General features: G+C 37.0%; 2 protein-coding genes and 3 non-coding genes across 5 annotated transcripts; 1 reads left to right on the forward strand and 4 right to left on the reverse strand.

Moving 5' to 3' along the window:
• Positions 1 to 1,733: 1,733 nt before the first annotated feature.
• LOC107048577 (abhydrolase domain-containing protein 2) lies at positions 1,734 to 11,018 on the reverse strand. The gene is made up of 7 exons (XM_015271804.1): positions 10,450 to 11,018; positions 5,375 to 5,547; positions 4,980 to 5,147; positions 4,486 to 4,672; positions 4,201 to 4,399; positions 2,880 to 3,030; positions 1,734 to 2,221 (listed from the first exon to the last, which is right to left on the reverse strand). The coding sequence occupies exons 1-7, from the start codon at positions 10,602 to 10,604 to the stop codon at positions 2,055 to 2,057; spliced, it is 1,200 nt and encodes a 399-aa protein (XP_015127290.1). The 5' UTR covers positions 10,605 to 11,018; the 3' UTR covers positions 1,734 to 2,054.
• Positions 11,019 to 11,485: 467 nt separating this feature from the next.
• On the reverse strand, positions 11,486 to 11,559 carry Trnas-cga. Its single transcript has one exon. It is a non-coding gene; the product is annotated as a tRNA-Ser (tRNA).
• A 200-nt stretch (positions 11,560 to 11,759) lies between these two features.
• Positions 11,760 to 11,833, reverse strand: Trnas-cga. Its single transcript has one exon. It is a non-coding gene; the product is annotated as a tRNA-Ser (tRNA).
• Positions 11,834 to 12,033: 200 nt separating this feature from the next.
• On the reverse strand, positions 12,034 to 12,107 carry Trnas-cga. The gene has a single exon. It is a non-coding gene; the product is annotated as a tRNA-Ser (tRNA).
• A 4,208-nt stretch (positions 12,108 to 16,315) lies between these two features.
• On the forward strand, positions 16,316 to 19,895 carry LOC114841719. Its single transcript, XM_029126812.1, has 3 exons — positions 16,316 to 16,493; positions 16,709 to 16,908; positions 18,105 to 19,895. Exons 2-3 carry the CDS (start codon positions 16,711 to 16,713, stop codon positions 19,707 to 19,709), a joined length of 1,803 nt encoding a protein of 600 aa, XP_028982645.1. The 5' UTR covers positions 16,316 to 16,493; positions 16,709 to 16,710; the 3' UTR covers positions 19,710 to 19,895.
• The last annotated feature ends 463 nt before the right edge of the window (positions 19,896 to 20,358 follow it).

Below are 20,358 nucleotides of genomic sequence, written 5' to 3' on the forward strand. Positions count from 1 at the left end.
TCCGAGGAAAGCATTACAGCAGATTTGTCCTAAGAACAATGAACTCAACGTGAGCCAGTGAAACTCCTAGTAGATGATACACCATCTCAATCCATGAGATGTCAAAATTCCCTGATAAAGTGGTAAAAAAGTCGAAATTTTTCTGGCATATTATTTTATAAATATCTCGGAGACGAAGGAGTTTAGGAAAAAATGGGGTAGAACATTTTTTGTAGAAAATTTTGTGAGCTGCAAACAAGTTTTTGTGACATTTTCCTCGCGACACGATAGTTTTCGAGATATTTGCAAAATAATAGGTGTATTTTTTTTCATTCCAAAACAAATGTAGAATTCCTTTTTTAAATTTTATCAGAAGGAAGAGTTTTAGGGAAAAACCTCACGAGATATTTTTTGAGAAGAATTTCACGGGCTAGGAATTGAAAATTATTTTACATAAATAAAAAAAAAATTGTTTTCCACAAATTTTTTCGAATTTAAAAAGAATGTTCGCATGATTTCGGGAATATTTGCAAAGATCTGGAAAAATACCAGAAGTTATTTCACCAATAGAATTCATTGAGCTACAACAAATTTTATAGACTTTTCTCTGAACCAACTAGTTCCCGAGATATTTGTAAAACGATTTTGAGTGTTTTTTAATCTCTTTCGTTTTCCTTTAACCACTGCGTTACAATTAATCTTATAACGAATTAAGGGAAGACTACTATGAGTTTCGAAAGTCGTGGGCTATTCGAGTTAGATTTTTCATACATTGAAGATCGATTATATGTCTAAAAACGAATAATTAGTGCAGAAAAATTAATTGTTTATTGTTCATTTGCCTTGTAGACGCTTGAAATGTTTAAGACAGTCTGGGGCCTCCAATTTTTGATCTACCAAGGTTTTTTTTTCAAAATTTTTGAAAAATGTGTACAATAACAGTTACGAGTTAATTTTTTTTAAATTTAACTTCTACACAACAGCGAATTTCACTTTTTTAAATATAAAAATTGGACCATTCATGTAAAATAATCAGAAAAATGTTTCCGGAAGAATCGAGAATACATTTTGAATATTTTGAGGATCATTTTTGTGGCTATTTTGCATGAATGGTACAATTAACAAAAAAAGAAATTAGCGGTGTAGGCGTCAAATTTCCAAAACTAACTCATAATTGCTATTCTACACATTTTTTCAAAAATTTTGAAAAAAAAAAAACCTGTGTAACTCCAAAATTGGAGGCACTGGACTATTTTCAACACTTCAAGCGTCTGCGGGATAAACGAACAATAAACAATTGACTTTTTTGCACTAATTATTAGTTTTTCGACATATATAACCGATCTTCTACGCATGATAAATCTCACTCGAATAGTCAGGAAATTTTAAAACTCATAGCAGTCTCCCCTTAATCTAGGATTTCTTGGTTTCACTTGACGCCTCCACATCGTCCTCGTCACAAGCCTTTACCACTCGAGGTGAGTAAAATGCGTACAAAACATTATTCCAGTCTCAATCAATATACCATAGAAAACATCCAGTCGTCTGCACTTGAAATTGCCTCGATATCATCATTTGTCTCCATTAATTCTACTTCTTAATGACTATTCTTTTCATCATGGCTCGGGGACTCGGGAGCTTCAATACATCCTGAATACAACTATTCGCGCAGAAACTGATGAATCATAGAATCAAATGAGAGAAAGATCACTGCAAGCCCCAAGGAAATTTCACACGAATGAAAACAAAAGTTCTAAAGAAAAATCATTAATTTTAATTCCTAGTGGGAAGTGGCAGATAAATTACACTCAAATCAATGCTGATCGGCACGCGACACATGTGCAACATTGGAATGATAATAATCGAGTGATAATTGCATTCTTAAATGAATTTTAATGAATTTCGAATGACTTTAAAGCCTAATGATAAATGCTGAATGATACACGTTATTTCGGTTTAAATGAAGAACTTGGTAGTCACATTTAGCAACTGGGGGTCCCATTACAGCTTGCTCATCGTTTCTTGGTCAAGCTAAAAATGCAGTAAGTCCATCGACGCTTCTAGGGGAGGATATTTTAAGCGACTTTTACTCGATCCGCGTGGAAGAGTGTCAGTGAGCCGATTAGTGACACTAGAGTACGATCCAACCAGGTGATTGGGTTTGGGTAGAGGAGACCACCCTCGTAAAAACCCAGATGACCACCATGGGCTAGTTCGATGTAGAGGGTATTGCTCTTCTTGGCTGTGGAATGAAGAGTAAAAATAAGTTAATTACAATAAAAAAATATAATGAAAAAATTAGTTAATTGATTGATTTAGTTTGCGTTTGAAATGTTTTCTAGACTAATAGATCGAGTGCCGTTTTGGGAAGAATGCAGTTTTGTGAAAAATTTTGTGATTTACTGAATAGTCTCGTAAAAATTTTTGATAGAAGAAAAGAATTCTGGGGCTAAGGCATTGAGAGAAAAATAGGTGCACTAATTTTTAAATTTTTGATTGAAAAAAAATATGGCTTGTCTAGTGTTTTCAATATTATCAGGTTCAGAAAAAAAAATGTCAAAATATTTTTTTTCCCCAAAAATTTCGTAAATTTTAAAAATTTTTGTGGGATTTTTCTTTAAATCTAATAGTTGAAGGAATATTGACGGACTAAATTGCCTAGAATTTTTGAATTTTCCACTATTGTTATGGAGAATAGTCATTGACTAGGGGGGTACGCCCTCTGCTCGCTCTCGAAAACCCCCATATGACCCCCTTGACCCTTATTTGGACTCTTGTGGCCCTTAATCTGAGACTCGTGACCCTCCATTTCTGACCCTTAATTTTGGAGGCTTAATTTCAAGTACCAAATTTTCAGCACCAAAAGTCGATTTGGATTATCATAATAGAGAGATTAGTACCTGCATACTCTCTGATTGGGTCCAGGAGTGCTTCAGGTACGATTGGATCGTCTATAGCGTTAATAAATACCATTGGTGAATTTATTTCGTTGAGGTAGTTGATGCTGCTGCTCCACCTGTACAATTCTTTCACAGATCTGAATTGGTGTATCTAGATGAACAAAAAAAACATCATAAACAATAGTGATTTGGTGATTCAAAGACAAGATTTCATCATCAAAACAGAGGACTCAAAAAAATAAAATTTACACAAATTCGTAAATAATTTTGTCATTGAAAATTCATAATTTCATGAAACAATCCGTGGCAACTGCAAGTTTCAGTTTAATTATTCTGGGAAAATTAATAAAAAATCCGGAAAATACAGAGAAATCTCTTCATGAATTCCAGATTCTTGTGTCCTTTCAGGGAATTCCTTGAAAAATTCCTAGAAGGTCAAAAATGTTAAAAAAAATTCTATGAAAATTCAAGGGAATTTAGTACTGAATATTCATTTTATTGTACTTGAAAATTCATGTAAATCGTGGAATTTTCGTCTACTTGCCGCTTAAAATTGGGACTTCAATTAAATTTTCAGAGAAACTTGAAATTCCATTCACTTTTTTCCCTTAAACCTAATTTAGGGTCGTTTTCCGGAAAATTCAGCAAAAATTTTTCAACAGAGCATGAGCTTCGTAAAATCAGCAAACGGTGTAGTTTGTAAAAAAATTGCAAACTACACCGAGGAAAAAATTTAATTCTGCTAATCAAATTAGTTTCAGGCAAGGATTTACACTGAGAGAAAAACAAACAAGTTCTCAAACAAGTCTTGTTTGGGCCAATAAAACGATTAGTTGAAAATTACAAAAAAAAATTTTCAGTTCGAATTTAAAAGTCTCAAACATGAATAATTCATGCAAGACGGTGTCTTTTCAGAATAAAAATATTCCTAAGTCACAAGACTGTGGTCATATCATTATGATTTAAGACGACAAACTGCTATACGTCGTTTCATCCAAAATAAGCATTTGTTGGGAGAAAATACGTATGAAAGCATTGAATAACGAGGAAGTAGTGCTAGAAATTACATTTCTTGTTTGCACAGCGAATACATTTTTTTAAAGGTTAAATCTATTTTTGCAATAAAAATTTTCAATCTCGGCGCACGTTTCGCATAAATAAAATTTGTTTGAGAGCTCTGTTGTTTTTGACACACAAATCCCCAAGATATTGTCTCCAACTTTCAGGCATTTGTGTGTCTGAACCGAATTTTATCGGTAGAATCATTTGTTTTTTTACTGCAGCAACTTTGCTCCTCAGTAATAAAAAAAAATGCTCTCACCCTTCTCGTATAAGCTTCATCGAGCTCTGGCAGCGTGGCAGCAGAGAGTATCTCCTTCTCCTTGAGTCCGTGCTTCAGCTTGACACTCTCAGATAACAAAGCCTGTCTGTGTCTCAAAATAATGTTCTTCACAGACTCTGTCATGATGTAGAGATAGAATCGCCTGAAGTTCTGCCAATTGAGGAGAAATTTCGTCCCCCTGGATGCAATTACGCTGATTAATCACGAGATCGAATGTATGTGGAATTATACTTTCAATATTTTTTGGATTGAGGATTTACGTACTCGATGGCATCGTAACCCTGACAGATGGAAATCCCGCCGATGATCTGAGGCAGTTTATTTGTGGCTCTCTCTCCCATGTACTTAGTCACTAAATTTCCCCCTAGACTAAAGCCAACACACACGATTTTCGTGTTGGGGTGCTTCTCTGCGAGACTGAGGAGCATTACGTGGTAATCATCAGTGTGTCCTATTGGAAAATTAATTATTTTGTTTATGAAGACATTGAAATTATCACAGTCAGATACGCGCAGAAAAAACGAAACGTAAACGAAACGTAATGCCCTTAATAAGTCGTGATTAACGCTTTCTAAAGTGTATTTTACGCTCAAAATTCCCGTAAATTACGATTCCATAAACATGTGTTGTTTATAAATAAATAATTGCAATTGCTTAAGCTTTCGGAAACTTATTTTTTCAGGCAAGAAATCCAAAATCCAGATAACATTCGAAAGATAGTACACCCGGGCCTTAAAATGAACCATTATTATATTTACCGTAAGAGAATATTCTCGGTGCGGTGACTTTGACACTGGAAAGTGCCCCCACGTGATTAAGTACAGCACACCTGTATCCGTGGCACTGTACAAAGTGTACAAATGTCCTGATGTAAACGCTCTCCGAACTATTCCCAATGCCAGGGGCAATAGCCACCGTGATATCATCTGCAAGATACGATTGAAATGCAAAAAATGACTTCTTCCATTCATCATGAATAATATTTCATGCTTTTCCTAACTAATTGCCCTGATTATCATTTCCACTGATGTTTCAAACTCATGAAGAAGTAATGAACTTAATGACTTCTAGTGCTCTTCATTTATTTACGCTTGCTGTTTTAGTATCCACTGATGATACTTGTGGATAGAATTGTTGCGTGAGTGAAACACACCTTCGTGACCACTGCTCAGTGGCTGATACAAGTCATATGTGAGTGTGGTACCATCAGTGAGGCTCATGTAGATTCTGTCACCAATTGGCCACGGGCATCTCACCCTTCCTATAATACTGTGAACTATAGTCTGCACGTGACCACTGAACCCCCACAGTCTCGTTGGTTTGTATCTGTAATGATTATGGATCTATTCAATCAATTATTGAAATGTTTTTCGAGTTGCGTGGTAAGAGTAAACAGAAGAACATTTCCTGCGAACATTATTTTGTGATTAGCCCCGCTACGGGTGGGTTTACATTACACGGATAAGTCAATAGAAATTACGAGGAAAGTTAAGGTGTAAAAAATATTACGTTAGTTACTGAATTAAAGACCGGAGAGTTTTTTGATTGATTGGGAATAGAAACCCCCGGAACACAATTCTACTCTTCGATTGCTCAGGCAGTTTTTTTGTGGGATATCTGTTTTATGGAGAGAAAATTCGACTCGGGGATTTTCATACGGAACACTCATTGAGAAAATGATTGGATAATGAAGGTGATTCAGATTCCCATTAAGGATGTTCTACACCCTTTCTGCCAAAATTCACGTTTTTTTAATTTTTCTGGCAAACTTATGATGGAATTGACGTGAAAAAATATAACGTTTTTGCGTTTTGTCATTATTTAATGACTGACGAAATTTTAAGGTGGTGCGAACATTTTCCTGCGTTTTCTCTAAACTTTTAAAAAGAATCACAAAACTGTAGAAAAAACGCATGAAAATTATCGCACCACTACGCAACTTCGTGAGCCATTAAAGAATGACAAACCACAAAATCGTTATATTTTTTCACGTCACTCCCATCGATAATTTGCCAGAAAAATAAAAACAACGTCAATTTTGGCTAAAAGGGTGTCGAACCTCCTTAGTATACGTCTGATTTTATGAAGGAGTGTGAAAAAACAATCTTGGTGCCAATAAAAATGCCTGGAAATAATTCATAGTTGAAATAAAGAGAATGTTCAAAATTATCAGCAATTATCGAGAAAATAAAGGAGAATATTAATCCGCTAACTAATATCTGGGCATTACCCAGGGAATATCTCCGCAATGACTAGATTTAGATAAATTCGTTGAAGAAATAGTCTTAATTTTATATTTCTGCTACGACGATGATCCAAAAATTAAAATAAATGGTAAAATGATTCAGATTCCCATTAATATATGGATGATTTTATGAAGGAGTGTGAAAAAACAATCTGTTGACCCATAAAAAATCTCAGGAAATAATTTGCAGTTGAGGTAAAGAGAATGTTCGAAGTGATCAGCAATCCTGTGATTACTTCGTATTTACGCGATTTCTTTCAGGAAAGAATGCTGTCACGCGTATTGTTGTCATTGGTTCCTTTCCTTCACCTGGATTCCCAATTATGCTTTCAAAAGATTAAAGAGATTTATCAAAAAACATCCCATCATTATCCTGTGAATATCCCAGGAATTCTGGGCCAAGAATGAGTATATTCAGAAGAAGTTACAGAAAAGGTTTTTAATGTGAATTGTGTTGTTCATGCCCGTTTTCAAATTCCGTAAATTGAGGTCATGGGATAGTGGGAAAGAATACCGATCCTCAATTTAAAAATTTCTTAATGTTCTATTCCGATATCAAATACCAAATATCAAATAATGACTAGTGAGTCATTGACAAATCTCCATTAATGACATTATGATCATAAAACGATTGATTTTAGAAAACAAAAAAGACAAGAGGCGTTCTTGTAGCCTTAAGCATGTTTAGTTTAGCCTTAAGCATGTTAAGAAAAATCTTTTCCTGGGCAGTTGCGATCGGGTTTTTACTCGTGTGGTTGGCCAGCTGCGTCTTCGGCTCGGACACCAACTCCACACGAGTAAAAACCCCATGGCAACAGCCCGGACAAATAATATTTTGTCACTGCTGCTACATTTATCTGGTACCGAAAGGGGCTTTTTCGTTTACACACTGATAAAATGTTCATGTATTTCAAATGACATTCGTTAACTATTAACGCATGGTAGAATGGTAGAGTTAAATATGACAAAATATTTTTTTGTAGTGAGCACTGTTTAAAAAAAATGAAACTTCAGGTTTCCGTGAAAATTCAGTAAAATTCCAGAATTTTAACCAGCATAAAGACGAGAATTTCTTAATTTATTTGAATTTCCAATCTAATCTGAATATTCAGTGCCAAATTACATCGAATTTTCAGTGTACTCTGAAGCTTCATGATTTCTTCCCCCTAAATGGCATTCAGTGCCACTGTCCTGAAAATTCCAGAATATATTTACCGAAATTTTCTGATTTTCTATTCATTTTCAGAGAAAAATGGAATTGAAATTTATAGTTCTCTTTGATTTTTCCACAAAATTCGAAATTTTCAATGACGAAATTCCTTGAAATTTCAGTGGTAATTAGTTTCAATAAAAATGTCCAACAAATGTACCGGAAATTTCAGACGACAATTTTTAATAGTGAGCATCGGAAATTCCGCAGAAACACGTGAGGAAGGAATCTAAATTCATTGCATCACAATCAGTTGATGTGAGAGAACTCTATAAGATTATCACATAAAGGAAACATTGAAAGGAAGGAAGGAATCTTGATTTCCCAGAAAAAACAACTTTTCTCTTCTGACGGGAGCAAAGCGACATTTCCCTCCCGCGAAGCGGGAGGGAAATCTGACTGCTCCTACGCCGGAACAGAAAAATCGCGTTCTAACCACGGCAGGTCCTATTTACTAAAGATGAAAGACACGTGAAGTTGGTTTATATCGAAATATCTCGAAACTGTCTGACCGCTAATCCTTAATTCTGATTGTTCAATATGTGACACGAAGTTATTCACAAAAAAAACACGTGGCATTTTCAAATTCTTCAGTGGTAAGTTATTTTTCACGTCATATATATATATATATATATATATATATATATATATATATATATATATATATTTCACATGTATATATATCATCGGTGAAATTAATAAATTCTCTCCTTTTATGGAGACCGAATATTAAAAAAAATTGAAGATAATTAATTGAAAATGAAAAATTCTTCATAGATTCTTTTACTCTACTTCGCTATGCACTTCAATGATTAGTCGAATTCTCTCTGATTCATTATCAATATTTATAAGGTATTCCTGAGAAAATGAAATTCAATGAATTCCATTTCTTCATTTCAACAAATAAATAGATCAGCGCGCGCATAGATCTTATAAAATAAAAGATCCTTGCCCACGTCCTTATCATTCTGCACGTGGGCAAGGGTCCTTTATTTTACCTCCCTAGGTTAGAAATATACCATTCCTAAATATGATTCACTTTTTGCAGTAAGACAATTTTCGTGAAGGAAGTGCAAGATTGCCCTCCAATTTATCATTTGTTCCGTGGACATTATGAGTGTTTACTGAGAGAATATTCATTGAATTTAACAATTTCTTTGTAACTATTTTAGACCTGTCCTGAAGCGGAGTGCACACAGAACTCGAAACGAGGTAAAATTGGCAATTTGTGGTCGAGTCTCTGTTTTCATTAAAACAAATTATTTGTTCATTCATGGCTGGAAGGACTTGTTCTAAAATAGTGAATACAAACAGTTGGATGAATTAGGTAGGGGATAGTGTAGCAAAATGAAACCGTCGAAAAACAACTGTTTGAGGCAATTTAAGCAAAACAAAATTTTGTTATTATTTTTTTTCTATCAACTTTTGTTTATTAATTTTTTTTATTCTTGGGAATACTAACGGGAATAATAATTTTCCATTCAGTAGAATTATTGAGAAGTTTTGACAGGGGAAGATTTTGTCAACGGATTAATTGAAATGAAAATGCAACAGCAAAATCCAAAGTCCAGAGGCCCAGGGGCAGATCCAGAGTGGGAAAAAGGAAAATGTGATGCTGAATTTCAATCGGATGAAAAAAAAACATTGTAATCGCCTTAATCTAACCAATTGAATTATAAGACGAATAGAAAATTATTATTCTCATCAGTACTCCCAATAACAAAAAAGGTTAATAACCAAAAGTTAATAAAGAAGTTAAAAATGTTTTTTCTTCTTGATTTATTTCGTCATCAATAACTTCTCCCAATGGTCCCCCAAAAAAACATGAACCTTTCGAAAAACAACATCAGCGTCAAAGAAATTCCCATCTACCCCTCATTAAGTCATGAATAAGTGATACTGTAAACTTCGGTCTCAAGGTCTAGGCCGCGTCGCACCCAACGCAACGTCGAGTCTACGCTTCGATCGACGAAGGCGTGACGGGAGGGACCATACCCGTCCACTCAAGAGGACATCCCTCGAACAGTTCGAGTCTAATTACCCCAATCCCCACTCACCTGTCCCCCAGGAAAAGGAAAAATAAAAAGAGTATCGATCATGCCCGACATAATCCAGCGATAGGACAACAATTACCTTATCAATTCCCACGTGTCCTTCCCATCCATCAGCTCCGAGCCATTATTTAACCCACAACAATAGAGAAAAAAATTCAACCGTCATAACAATAAACTACGGCAACTCATGTAAAATGCTACGTTATCACCATCGAGTAATAGCCCTCTAGATGTGTCTCGAAGCTTCTACCGCATTTCCCCATCAATTTCCCGGTGTTAAAAACGTTCATGACCCACTAACAATGAAAATAACGACATGAAAATAAGAATCATCGGATTACTATCATTTCGCGAGACGATTTCACTAGTGAAGTGGTATTTTTCGAGGAATATCTCCGAATCTAAGGGAGATATCAAAATTTTCCTAATAACCTTTTTTGTAGCTCTCAATTCGCCCCACAAAAAAGGTCTCGACAAAAATTTTGCTATCTGCCCCAGATTCCGAGATATTCACGGAAAACTGACTAATAGTCAAAATCGAATTGAACCGTTTTAGCGCTTCGCTGCGGATTTTATTCCCAGTGATGACTAATGCACGTCACCCATCGATCTAACCTCGTTACGGCGTCATTCTCTCGAACGAGAGCCGCGTCTGAGTCATTTGATCGAATTTTTTCGGGGCCGTAACGAGGAAATGATAGAGAGAAACTGGATCTTACGGTTCAGCGATCACTGGTGCTATCTTGAGGACTGTCGAGAGGAATGTCTGGTCCTGACACACCAACACCGGCTTCTGGGCCGAACTGTTGACATTGAGAATTCTGAAGAGGATGCAGAGGATAACAGCTATCAGTGCGAGCAATGCTGTCGACATTTTTATTCACTTTTGAATTTTTAGTTTCAAGATTCTCTGAAAATTGTTCTGACTGCTCTGATATTCTCAAATTATTCACTATTTCAACCCCTCCAACACTGAATTACACCATTCATGCACCAGTTTTTGTTGTCACTGTTTATCAGGGGTTATAACGAAAATTCGATTTCTCCGTTCTCCATTTCCACGTAGAGTTCAATTTTTCGTTCGGAGAAAATCGCGAGTTTCGCTTCACTTGATTCAACAGTCGCTTGAGGCCCGATTGCTGACGATTGTTTCACATTCTGATACTTTTGGACTCCTCGGTTGATGTTTTGGTTATGTAGAATTGGGTTTGGGGAAGTCGAGAGTGATAGTAGATTAGGTTAATCACAGGGAACTCATAGCTGGGGAATCGTACGTCCGTCATTCACATGTCAGTTCTTGGTAATGCGCCGCCCCGAAACGAAGCCAACACGGCTGTGCATTGGGCGGGGTGGGGGGAGTGCGCAGACGGTAGGCGCATGGCGGGGAATCGCTTTTCGATCCTTCGAGATTCGGATTTCGGTGATGAGTAATTTGGCGAAAGGAATGAGGGTGTTGACCTCTTGTTGGGGCTATTTACACCGGGATTTCAAGTGGCGCCAAGTACGGCTACGTTTATGGGCGCTACTTACACCGGGGACTTCAAGTCGATCAAAGCGGCCATTTGTACCGGAATTCAGGGAGCCCTGCCAGAGTGGAAATTCTGTTCAAGTCTTGATCAGAAACTGATCAAGTCCGATCCGAAATTCTGATCAGGCGTGTTACGCCTCTGCCTTAGGTTTTTCCACTAGGGTTTCTCCGCCTTCCATCATTAGGCATTAATTAAATTTAATTTTTTTGAGAGAAAAAATTAGTAACTTCCTAGCCGGGAATCGAACCCGGGACCTCCCAATGTCGCGTCGGGTGCTCTTACCATCTGAGCTACCAGGACACTTACGAATTTCACTCTCAAATTGACTCATACCCGAGTGGAAATTCTGTTCAGGTCTTGATCAGAAACTGATCAAGTCCGATCCGAAATTCTGATCAGGCGTGTTACGCCTCTGCCTTAGGTTTTTCCACTAGGGTTTCTCCGCCTTCCATCATTAGGCATTAATTAAATTTAATTTTTTTGAGAGAAAAAATTAGTAACTTCCTAGCCGGGAATCGAACCCGGGACCTCCCAATGTCGCGTCGGGTGCTCTTACCATCTGAGCTACCAGGACACTTACGAATTTCACTCTCAAATTGACTCATACCCGAGTGGAAATTCTGTTCAGGTCTTGATCAGAAACTGATCAAGTCCGATCCGAAATTCTGATCAGGCGTGTTACGCCTCTGCCTTAGGTTTTTCCACTAGGGTTTCTCCGCCTTCCATCATTAGGCATTAATTAAATTTAATTTTTTTGAGAGAAAAAATTAGTAACTTCCTAGCCGGGAATCGAACCCGGGACCTCCCAATGTCGCGTCGGGTGCTCTTACCATCTGAGCTACCAGGACACTTACGAATTTCACTCTCAAATTGACTCATACCCGAGTGGAAATTCTGTTCAGGTCTTGATCAGAAACTGATCAAGTCCGATCCGAAATTCTGATCAGGCGTGACGCCTCTGCCTTAGGTTTTTCCACTAGGGTGTTCCACCGGGAGCTGGACAAGAGAAGAGTTGGGCCAAGTGGGACAAAAATTTCGGTGGAAACGGTATAAATTCGAACTTTGTTTCGTTTCCACCGCGATTTTCGTCCAACTTTGGCCAACTCTTCTAGTGTCCAGCTCCCGGTGGAACAAGACTCAGGGTCGGGCATCGGTATTTTACCAGACTTGTTCTCTGGGCGTGATTGAGATCTTGGCCAAAACTGCCTTTTCTCATCTCCTACCAGGGTCAAACATCGCAAGGGTCAGACCTCATGAGGGTCAAACGACAACAAGTTGCAACCGGAGAGTAGGAAGAATAATTATAACGCTAGTTATAATTAATAATTATAAGGGAGTAGGAAGGAAAATCGTCAAATTCAAACCTCGAAAGGTTTCAATTTCATAAATTTTTCGCGTCTCTAGAGTAAAATTTATAAAATTCAAAATTCATTTATTCAGAATCTATTGCGAATGAAGTAAAACTGATGCGTAACTTTATTTTTTGGAGGGTAACGAACATTTATGTAAAAAATTGCAGGCGGCTGTATCTTCGATATAGCTGTAATTGTACGTGGATATGTCCATGGTCTTTCCTTCTTTCTCAAATTTCCTAGAAACTCCTTGCATTCCCTCGAATTTTCTAGAAACTCTTTGAATTCTCTCTAATTTTCTAGAAATTCCCTGAACTTCCTCGAAATATCAAGAAACTTCTCAAATTACCTCGAAATGTCTAGAATTTTCTAGAATTCCGATAGATGATACTGCACATAAGGACAGTTTCCCAAAATGATCCCCCATATTGAAACCGTAGACGTATTCACGTCAAAAAAGCTAAAATGGTATGAAAACTACGGCGCAAGGAGCATTTTGAAGGTAAAAACAGCAAAAAATGAAGTTTTTTGTGGTTACACGGGGCAAAATCGATCGGGTCCGCGCTTTTACCTAGTTATTTCACTATTCCGTCACTGTGCAATGGGTCCCACGGGTCGCCAGTGAAGACTTTTAAATTTCACTGACGTAGGTATCCCCTTAACGTATTGCTGAGTTGCACGAATTATAAAATTTACATGAGCCGTGAATCAGTGAAATCGTCAACAAAGTCAGAGGAAAGAAATTGATTGGACAGGGGAGCATAAAAATAGAACGACGTAATGAGGACGTTTTCTCATACCACTAGGATTCTGAATTTTCTAAGCGGGAATGAGCGTCAATAAAAGCCAACGTTTGAGGTGCGTCCGACCTTATTTCCTTTTCTTTGGGGTTTTATGCCTTCAGCTCCACTTACAAATAATAAGCCCCATAAAACTTCTTTGAAACATGTAACTATCGTTTTCTTGTTTTCTCAAATTTCCATTTTCATAAATTTAAAAGGTTTTTAATGTCATTCTTGACATTATTTCAAATTCAAATTCTCGAATATGATTTACTAAAATCACAAAAATTCGATAAAATCGTGGAGAGAGTCAATTGATTGCGGAAGGATAAGAATAGACCGAGATTGAGATTAGATCCGCGAACTTTCTCGAGGGAAAAAGAAACAACCGATACGTTTGTGTTACGTATGATATTTAGATGCACATGCACATCTACTATAGGTTTTTATTGCAATTTCGTATTTTCAAAGTCCAATGTAAAGTGATAATGGCCCGTGAACTCTGACCATTGCTTATGATATTTCACACATTAATCGGAAATTATCGTATTATTGGAAACCTTCAAACGTGAAGATATCCCATGAAAAGAGGTGGTACGTCAGCAATAGTTTTTGTGGACGTAAAAACTCTCGTTGAAAATTAGTTGAAGAAAAAATTCACTCGCATAAGGTAAACTGCCAGTAGACAGACGTTTGTTTTTTTAAGAATTAAAAAAGAAACTCGATAGAAACCGTCATTTGGCAAAAAAATAAAAATAACAACAGTTAATGAAAATTCAAGCCAACAGTTTAGATTTTTTAATTTCTTCGCGTAATTTCCTATCCGAAAGTTGGCGGTCCAACTCCGGGGCAGCTTACTACGCTCAGAAAAAAGTTTTTTCAGGTCTAGTGATGAAAGATACTATTTTCTTCAATATGAAAAAATTCTATAGGAATTCTAGGGATTTTCTATAGGATTTCTATTGGAATTCTATTGAAAAATTGTATTTGTTTTTTGCGCTGATTCTATTGGATATTCGATAAGAAAGTCAATAGATTTGGAAGTTCCGTTTAAATTTTTCGCTTGAGATTTTGTCGATAACAATGCTTGGGCATCGATTTTCTAAGTTTTTCCACTCGGATTCTACAATTCAAAACAAAACAAAATCCAGCGGGAAAAACTTGGAAAATTTTGTGCCCAATAATTCGAATAGAAAAAAATTTAAGAGAAAAATTCAAACAGAAATTCGAAATCTATTGACTTTTTCTTATCGAATATCCAATAGAATCAGCGCAAAAAACAAATAGAATTTTTCAATAGAATTCCAATAGAAATTCTGTAGAAGACCCATAGAATTCCTATAGAATTCTAATAGAATTTTCTAGTGAATTCGCTATGTTTTCTATTGAATTTTTTCATCCTTGTTTCTGCATAGTAAAAACGAATGTCTGAATTTCACACACCCTTTCTAGACACTTTTCAGACACTAGAAAACTTCTGGATAAAATGAAAATTTGTCTGAATTTTAAACGAGCAGGTGCCTAAACATCTTTATTCATGTTTGAAATTCAAACAAATTTTCATTTTATTCAGACGGTTCTTAGTGTCTGAAAAATGTCCCCAAAAGGTATGTGAAATTTAGACATTTGTTTTTGCTGTGTGGAATAAATTTCAGATACTCCCCCTGGTAAAATAATCCATGGAACATCCAAATTTACATTTTTTCTTAACTCACGATTTAGTTAACTGAAACTGGTGCAATCGGGCCTATGTGATATGGGGTGCGTTTCGCAATCGAGGTAGAGTGGTCTAGCGGTAGTAACGCACTTCTAACCGCAATAGAATTCGATTTTCTATACAACTTATTCTCTTCAGATATTTTCTACAGAATTTCCACACGGAGAGAAATATTCAGTAAAAAATTACGGAACAATTCACGTAATCCGCAATGGGGAATCGTTTTCCGGTAATTTTTGTAGGAATGGAAGAGAAGAAATCAAACGTTCAGTGAATTCTCAGGTTCATCACCGAACAAAATACGAAATTGTCACGTCATTTTTCCCGAAGAAGTAAAATCTTGCAGAAACTTCCCGACTTATTATGCCCCAAAATCAAAAATTCTTGAACGTTCTTCAATTTTTATGAACCTGGTGAATTATTTCTACGTTCCGTGCCGTAAAATTTCTCAATCGTTGGGAAAAAATTGCGGAACGGCTTGTTGTCCCCACAGCGGTAAGTCACCAGACGGGTAGTTAATTTTTACGGAACAAATCGTAGAATTTACGTGGCAATTTTACTTCGCTCGCCGATTACGTTTCGAAACGTAATGTTTACGTTTTTTTTCTGGTAATTTTTATTGAATTTTTCTCTCCGTGCACGGTTCAAATTTACAAAGGGTTTTTCATTATTTTTCTTTTCTTCTCATCAAGAAAATCATGATTTGAACATTTTCGTCTATTCTTCATAGTTTAGGTACTATTAGGTCGATTTGAACAATTTAATACACGGAGAGAAATATTCAATAAAAATTACGTATCTTTGCCGTAATTCCGGAGCGAAATGTTGTTGTAGGAAATTTTACAAAACTGTCACGGAAATTTTCCGGAGTGTTCCGTACTTTTTATCTGAATCTCCTGTGAAAAATTACGATACCGTCACTTAAATTTTCTGAGTCAATTCGGTAATCGGTGAGTGAATTGTGAGTTCCGTAATTTTTACTGAACATTTCTCTCCGTGTAGTTCATAATCAATAATTCCAACGCCTAAAATTAATTGAAAATCGTTTACTTGACGTTCAGTGATCATATTTTATCGTTTAAAACAAGATTTACGCATTAGAACGCGAGTGTCGAACAATGTCTGAAAATCGAGGGTGTTCCGCAGCTCTAATATGGTTATCGATCTACTGCGGGAATGTTAGTGTTAGTTTTGTGAGACGATGGCGTCCAAGTCCTCTGAAGTCCCATGTTTATAAACATTCCCCGTAATTTTTGTTTACGATAATCCAAAGTCCGCTCGATCACTCCTGGATTGATACGAAAAACAATTCATACCGTAAATGATTCATAGGGACATTTTCATTTCCATTTTCTCTCTTGGACCGAGTTACTCACTCGAGAGGTTAAAATACCCTCATTAGTAATTTCATTAGTAATTTCGCTTTGAATAATATTTGAATTCGCCTAATATTCGCCTGATATTTAAATTTAGTTTTTTGTACTGAATAATTTTCTTATTTATTTGTACTGAATAATAGAATCGAATTGATCTCGAGAACGAGGAATTTCGAATGAATTTGTTTGTTTGCGATTGAAAGATTTTAATCTCCTCATCAGGAATGGACCGAAAATATAATATGAGAAGTGCAGACAGTGTTGCACGTTCTCTGCGTCAAACATCCGTCCACCCAGTGGACGATCTGCCATCCGACAATGAGGAAGATAAGATTATCTGTCAATCTCACTCTGCATCCGAGGAAGACGAGGCATGCAAAAAAATCGTATCTTCGACTGGAGGAGATATGAACAATACTTTGGTAAATTATGGAGATATGGACCTCCACGTAGGAAAAAATTTAATAGAAAAACCTAGCGAAGTCGCTTTAAGAAATTCAATATAATTCCATTGAATTTCTCTTGAACTTTCTATTAGTTTTTAGCCGATTCTATTGAAATGTTCAATAGAAAATATTCTGCAGAAGTCAATAGAATTCGATTTTTCTATACAAATTATTCTATTGAGTTGAGAATTATGTATCAATTATTGATTGATAAAATAATTCGGAATTTGAATATTTAATTGATGATTAATTTAATAATGAAAAAATTGATGAATAATATTAACGATTGACTTATTCAAAATTTAACTTTATTTAAAATTTATGATTATGCCAATTCAAGTTGCCTGGAATTTTCCAATTTTTTTTGTTTGATTCTTTCAATGAAAAGAGAAGGGAAACAGAGTGAAAACAACTGGGAAAATTGATGTCGAGAAATTTTGATAATAAATTTCTCAATAGAAAGATTTTTGTGAACGATGAAATTCCATTGACTTTTTCTAGGGGAGGGTAGGGCAAGACGGACCCCTAGGGCAAAACGGATCACTGACAGAAAATTGATAATTTGTGTTTTTTTTTTCAAAACAGGAGTACTGAATGTGTTGAATTAAAAGTGAGTTCCTTGGATCGTAACCGTCACAGGGGTTTTATAGACAACAAGTGTCGCTGAACCGCAATTTGATCAGATTTGCTAATCACCTCAAACCACAAATGACTCTGAATTTTTGTTTTTGCTTCCATTCGGAACCAAATAAATATATACACATATATATATTTACGGTTAAACAGTACCCTAAAATTTAAGATCCAAAAACAAGTCGTAATTTCTTGGCTGAAGGCCGTCGGACACCGGCCAGTCGCAAGGGCTCTTGCACCTGATGACGTTAAAAATTGAGAAATTGGTTTCTATCGAACATTTTCTATTAAAACTGCTCATTAAAGCTGCGAGATTCCCCACTAGAACCGGTCGAAAACTACTAAAATCTTCAATAGAAGTTCACTAGAAATTAATTATTAATAAAATTTTAATCCTTATACATTATAATTACTAATAAAATTATCAATAAATTTTGTTATCGAATTCTCTGACTTCTGTGAAATTATTTCGTGTATTTCCTCTTCCGCAAGTATTTCGCAAAAACACTTATGTAAACGAAAATTTCCTCATTCCACAGGATGAATCTGCGCTAAAAAACGAAGATGAGTTGTCTCCAAAAAGAAGGAGATTGGACTCGGCACCTGAACCCCAACCAGCAATCACCCCTAATAAAACTGACCACAACTGGAGCCTGAAACCCCGCGAGCGATTGCCCCCTCGTCCCTCCCCAAATGTCCCTTACACCCCCGGGCCTCTGGGAGCAGCTCGTGAAAAGCAGACTCCACTTGAATTCTGGGAGCTGCTATTCGACCCTGAGATCCTCTACGACGTGGTGCTCCACACGAACCAAGAGATCTCTCGATACCGCCTGTCAACCGAGATAGAAATGAACCTGACGAATGCCCACATCTACAAGGACCTCACGATCTCCGAGCTGAAGGCCTCCCTCGGTCTCCTCTATTTTTCAGGCCTCCAGAAGACGAACAACACGAATTTAGAGGACTTGTGGTCGTATGAATTCGGTCCAACACTCTATCGAGCAACGATGCCCCTGAGGAGATTCAAAGTGATATTATCTTCCCTTAGATTTGACGACAAGAGCACACGTGACTATCGAAGAGAGACTGACAAATTGGCCCCGATCAGGGACGTGTGGCAACAATTCGTGTCGAATTGCAGGAAATACTACAGTCCCCACAGCTCCTGCAGCATTGATGCACAACTGGTGCCTTTCGGGGGGCGCTGTCCCTTCAGAATGTCCTCGCCAGAAAAGCCCAACGAATATGGCATGAAAATCGTCATGCTGAACGATTCTAAGACCTATTACATGCACAATGCTGAACCTTGCACTGGCAATGCCATAGGCAAAAATAGCAATGAAACCCTGTCTTCATATTGCGTTCGTAAACTGTCTGAGCCAATTCATGGAACTGGACGGAACCTCACGTGTGAGGATTGGTTGACGTCTGTGGAGACTGTGCAGAAGATGTTGAGGGAGTACTCTCTGACGATGATTGGGACAATTAGGAAAGGAGAGAGGGGAATTCCTGGGGATTTTAAGAGACCTGGAGGGGTTGGATCGTCGAAATTTGCGTTTGATGATTCCAAAATTCTTGTTTCGTTTACACCTGAGAGGAATAAAGTCATGTTGCTGGTGTCTTCACTCCACGAGACCGCAGGGATCAATTCTGATACGGGACAACCAGAGGTATTGACGATGTACAAGGAGACGAAAGGAGGGACTAAGGGCTTTGATCAGTTTTGTCGTGAGTACACGACTGCTAGGAAGACTCATCGCTGGCCGATGAGGCTGTGGTACACAATGCTGGATCAGGCTGGAGTCAATGCAATGATATTGTACAATTCCAATAGTGCTAATAGGACTCTGACCAGGGGGGATTTTCTGAAAGCTCTCTTCATGGGGTTGATTCAGCCCCATCTTCTCACACGACTTGCCTCGCCGCATCTTCGACGAGAGTTGAGGGTCTCGATTAGTAAGATATTGCACATGGAGGAGCCAGAGAATGAACCGGGGAGTTCGAAGCTTGACAGACAGATTCGGTGCAGTCTCTGCCCAAGGAGTAAGGATAAGAAGGTGAAAACAGCGTGCTCGGAGTGCAGAAGACCCGCCTGTGAGGAGCATAGGAGAGCACTTTGCGTGGACTGCGTCGCACATGATTGAAGAATTATTTGACAATTATTTTTGAACAGTGATACGTTTTTTCTAATGTTGAATTTTTTACATTTCTACTTTTTTTATGAATAGAGAGAAAAAGGAATTAATTGTGTTTTCTTTTGGTTCCTTGACAATTCATTTTTCCTCTTCCAAATTAAACAACTGGCATTTGATGATTAAAAATTCTTGTTTCGTATACACCTGAGAAGAGTAAATTGATTAACCAAATTGATTAACTTCCATTTTGATGATTTCAAAATTCTTGTGACGAAAATAGTTATTTTGTGATACATGCCTGAAAAGGACATTTTTCAAAACGGTTTAGTGCACGTAAAGCGGTTGTTTTCCATGCGCGTAAAGTTCATGAACGTGTGTAATATGAATTTCGAGTGCGGAAAGCGGAATTTTACGCACGCGAAGCGTACGTAAGATTTCACTTTACGCACAAGTGAAAAACACTTTTATGTATTTGTATCGAAATATACTAATTACGTTTCATTTTGGCTCAGAAGATCGATACATAAAACACATTCTTCTTTTCCAGAAATTATTGATAAAACAATACCACAAGCACCTTAGTGATACTCTGTTGAACTCGTGCATTGTTACTTCCTTGGACAAAGGAAAAAAAATACAAAAAGAACATTTAAAAAAA

Source organism: Diachasma alloeum, unplaced genomic scaffold (genome assembly GCF_001412515.2).
Source record: "Diachasma alloeum isolate Michigan unplaced genomic scaffold, Dall2.0 Dall_scaffold_00195, whole genome shotgun sequence".
In the NCBI taxonomy this organism is placed as follows: Eukaryota; Metazoa; Arthropoda; class Insecta; order Hymenoptera; family Braconidae; genus Diachasma; species Diachasma alloeum.

Excerpts from the sequence above, each read along its gene's own strand:
- LOC107048577 (XM_015271804.1), bottom strand. The coding sequence starts at position 10,604 with ATGTCGACAGCATTGCTCGCACTGATAGCTGTTATCCTCTGCATCCTC. Across the intron at positions 4,400-4,485 it reads CAGGGTTACGATGCCATCGA|GGGGACGAAATTTCTCCTCA; the intron begins GTACGTAAATCC and ends AATTGCATCCAG. Across the intron at positions 3,031-4,200 it reads ATGAAGCTTATACGAGAAGG|ATACACCAATTCAGATCTGT; the intron begins GTGAGAGCATTT and ends TTGTTCATCTAG.
- LOC114841719 (XM_029126812.1), top strand. The coding sequence starts at position 16,711 with ATGGACCGAAAATATAATATGAGAAGTGCAGACAGTGTTGCACGTTCT. Across the intron at positions 16,909-18,104 it reads GAGATATGAACAATACTTTG|GATGAATCTGCGCTAAAAAA; the intron begins GTAAATTATGGA and ends CTCATTCCACAG.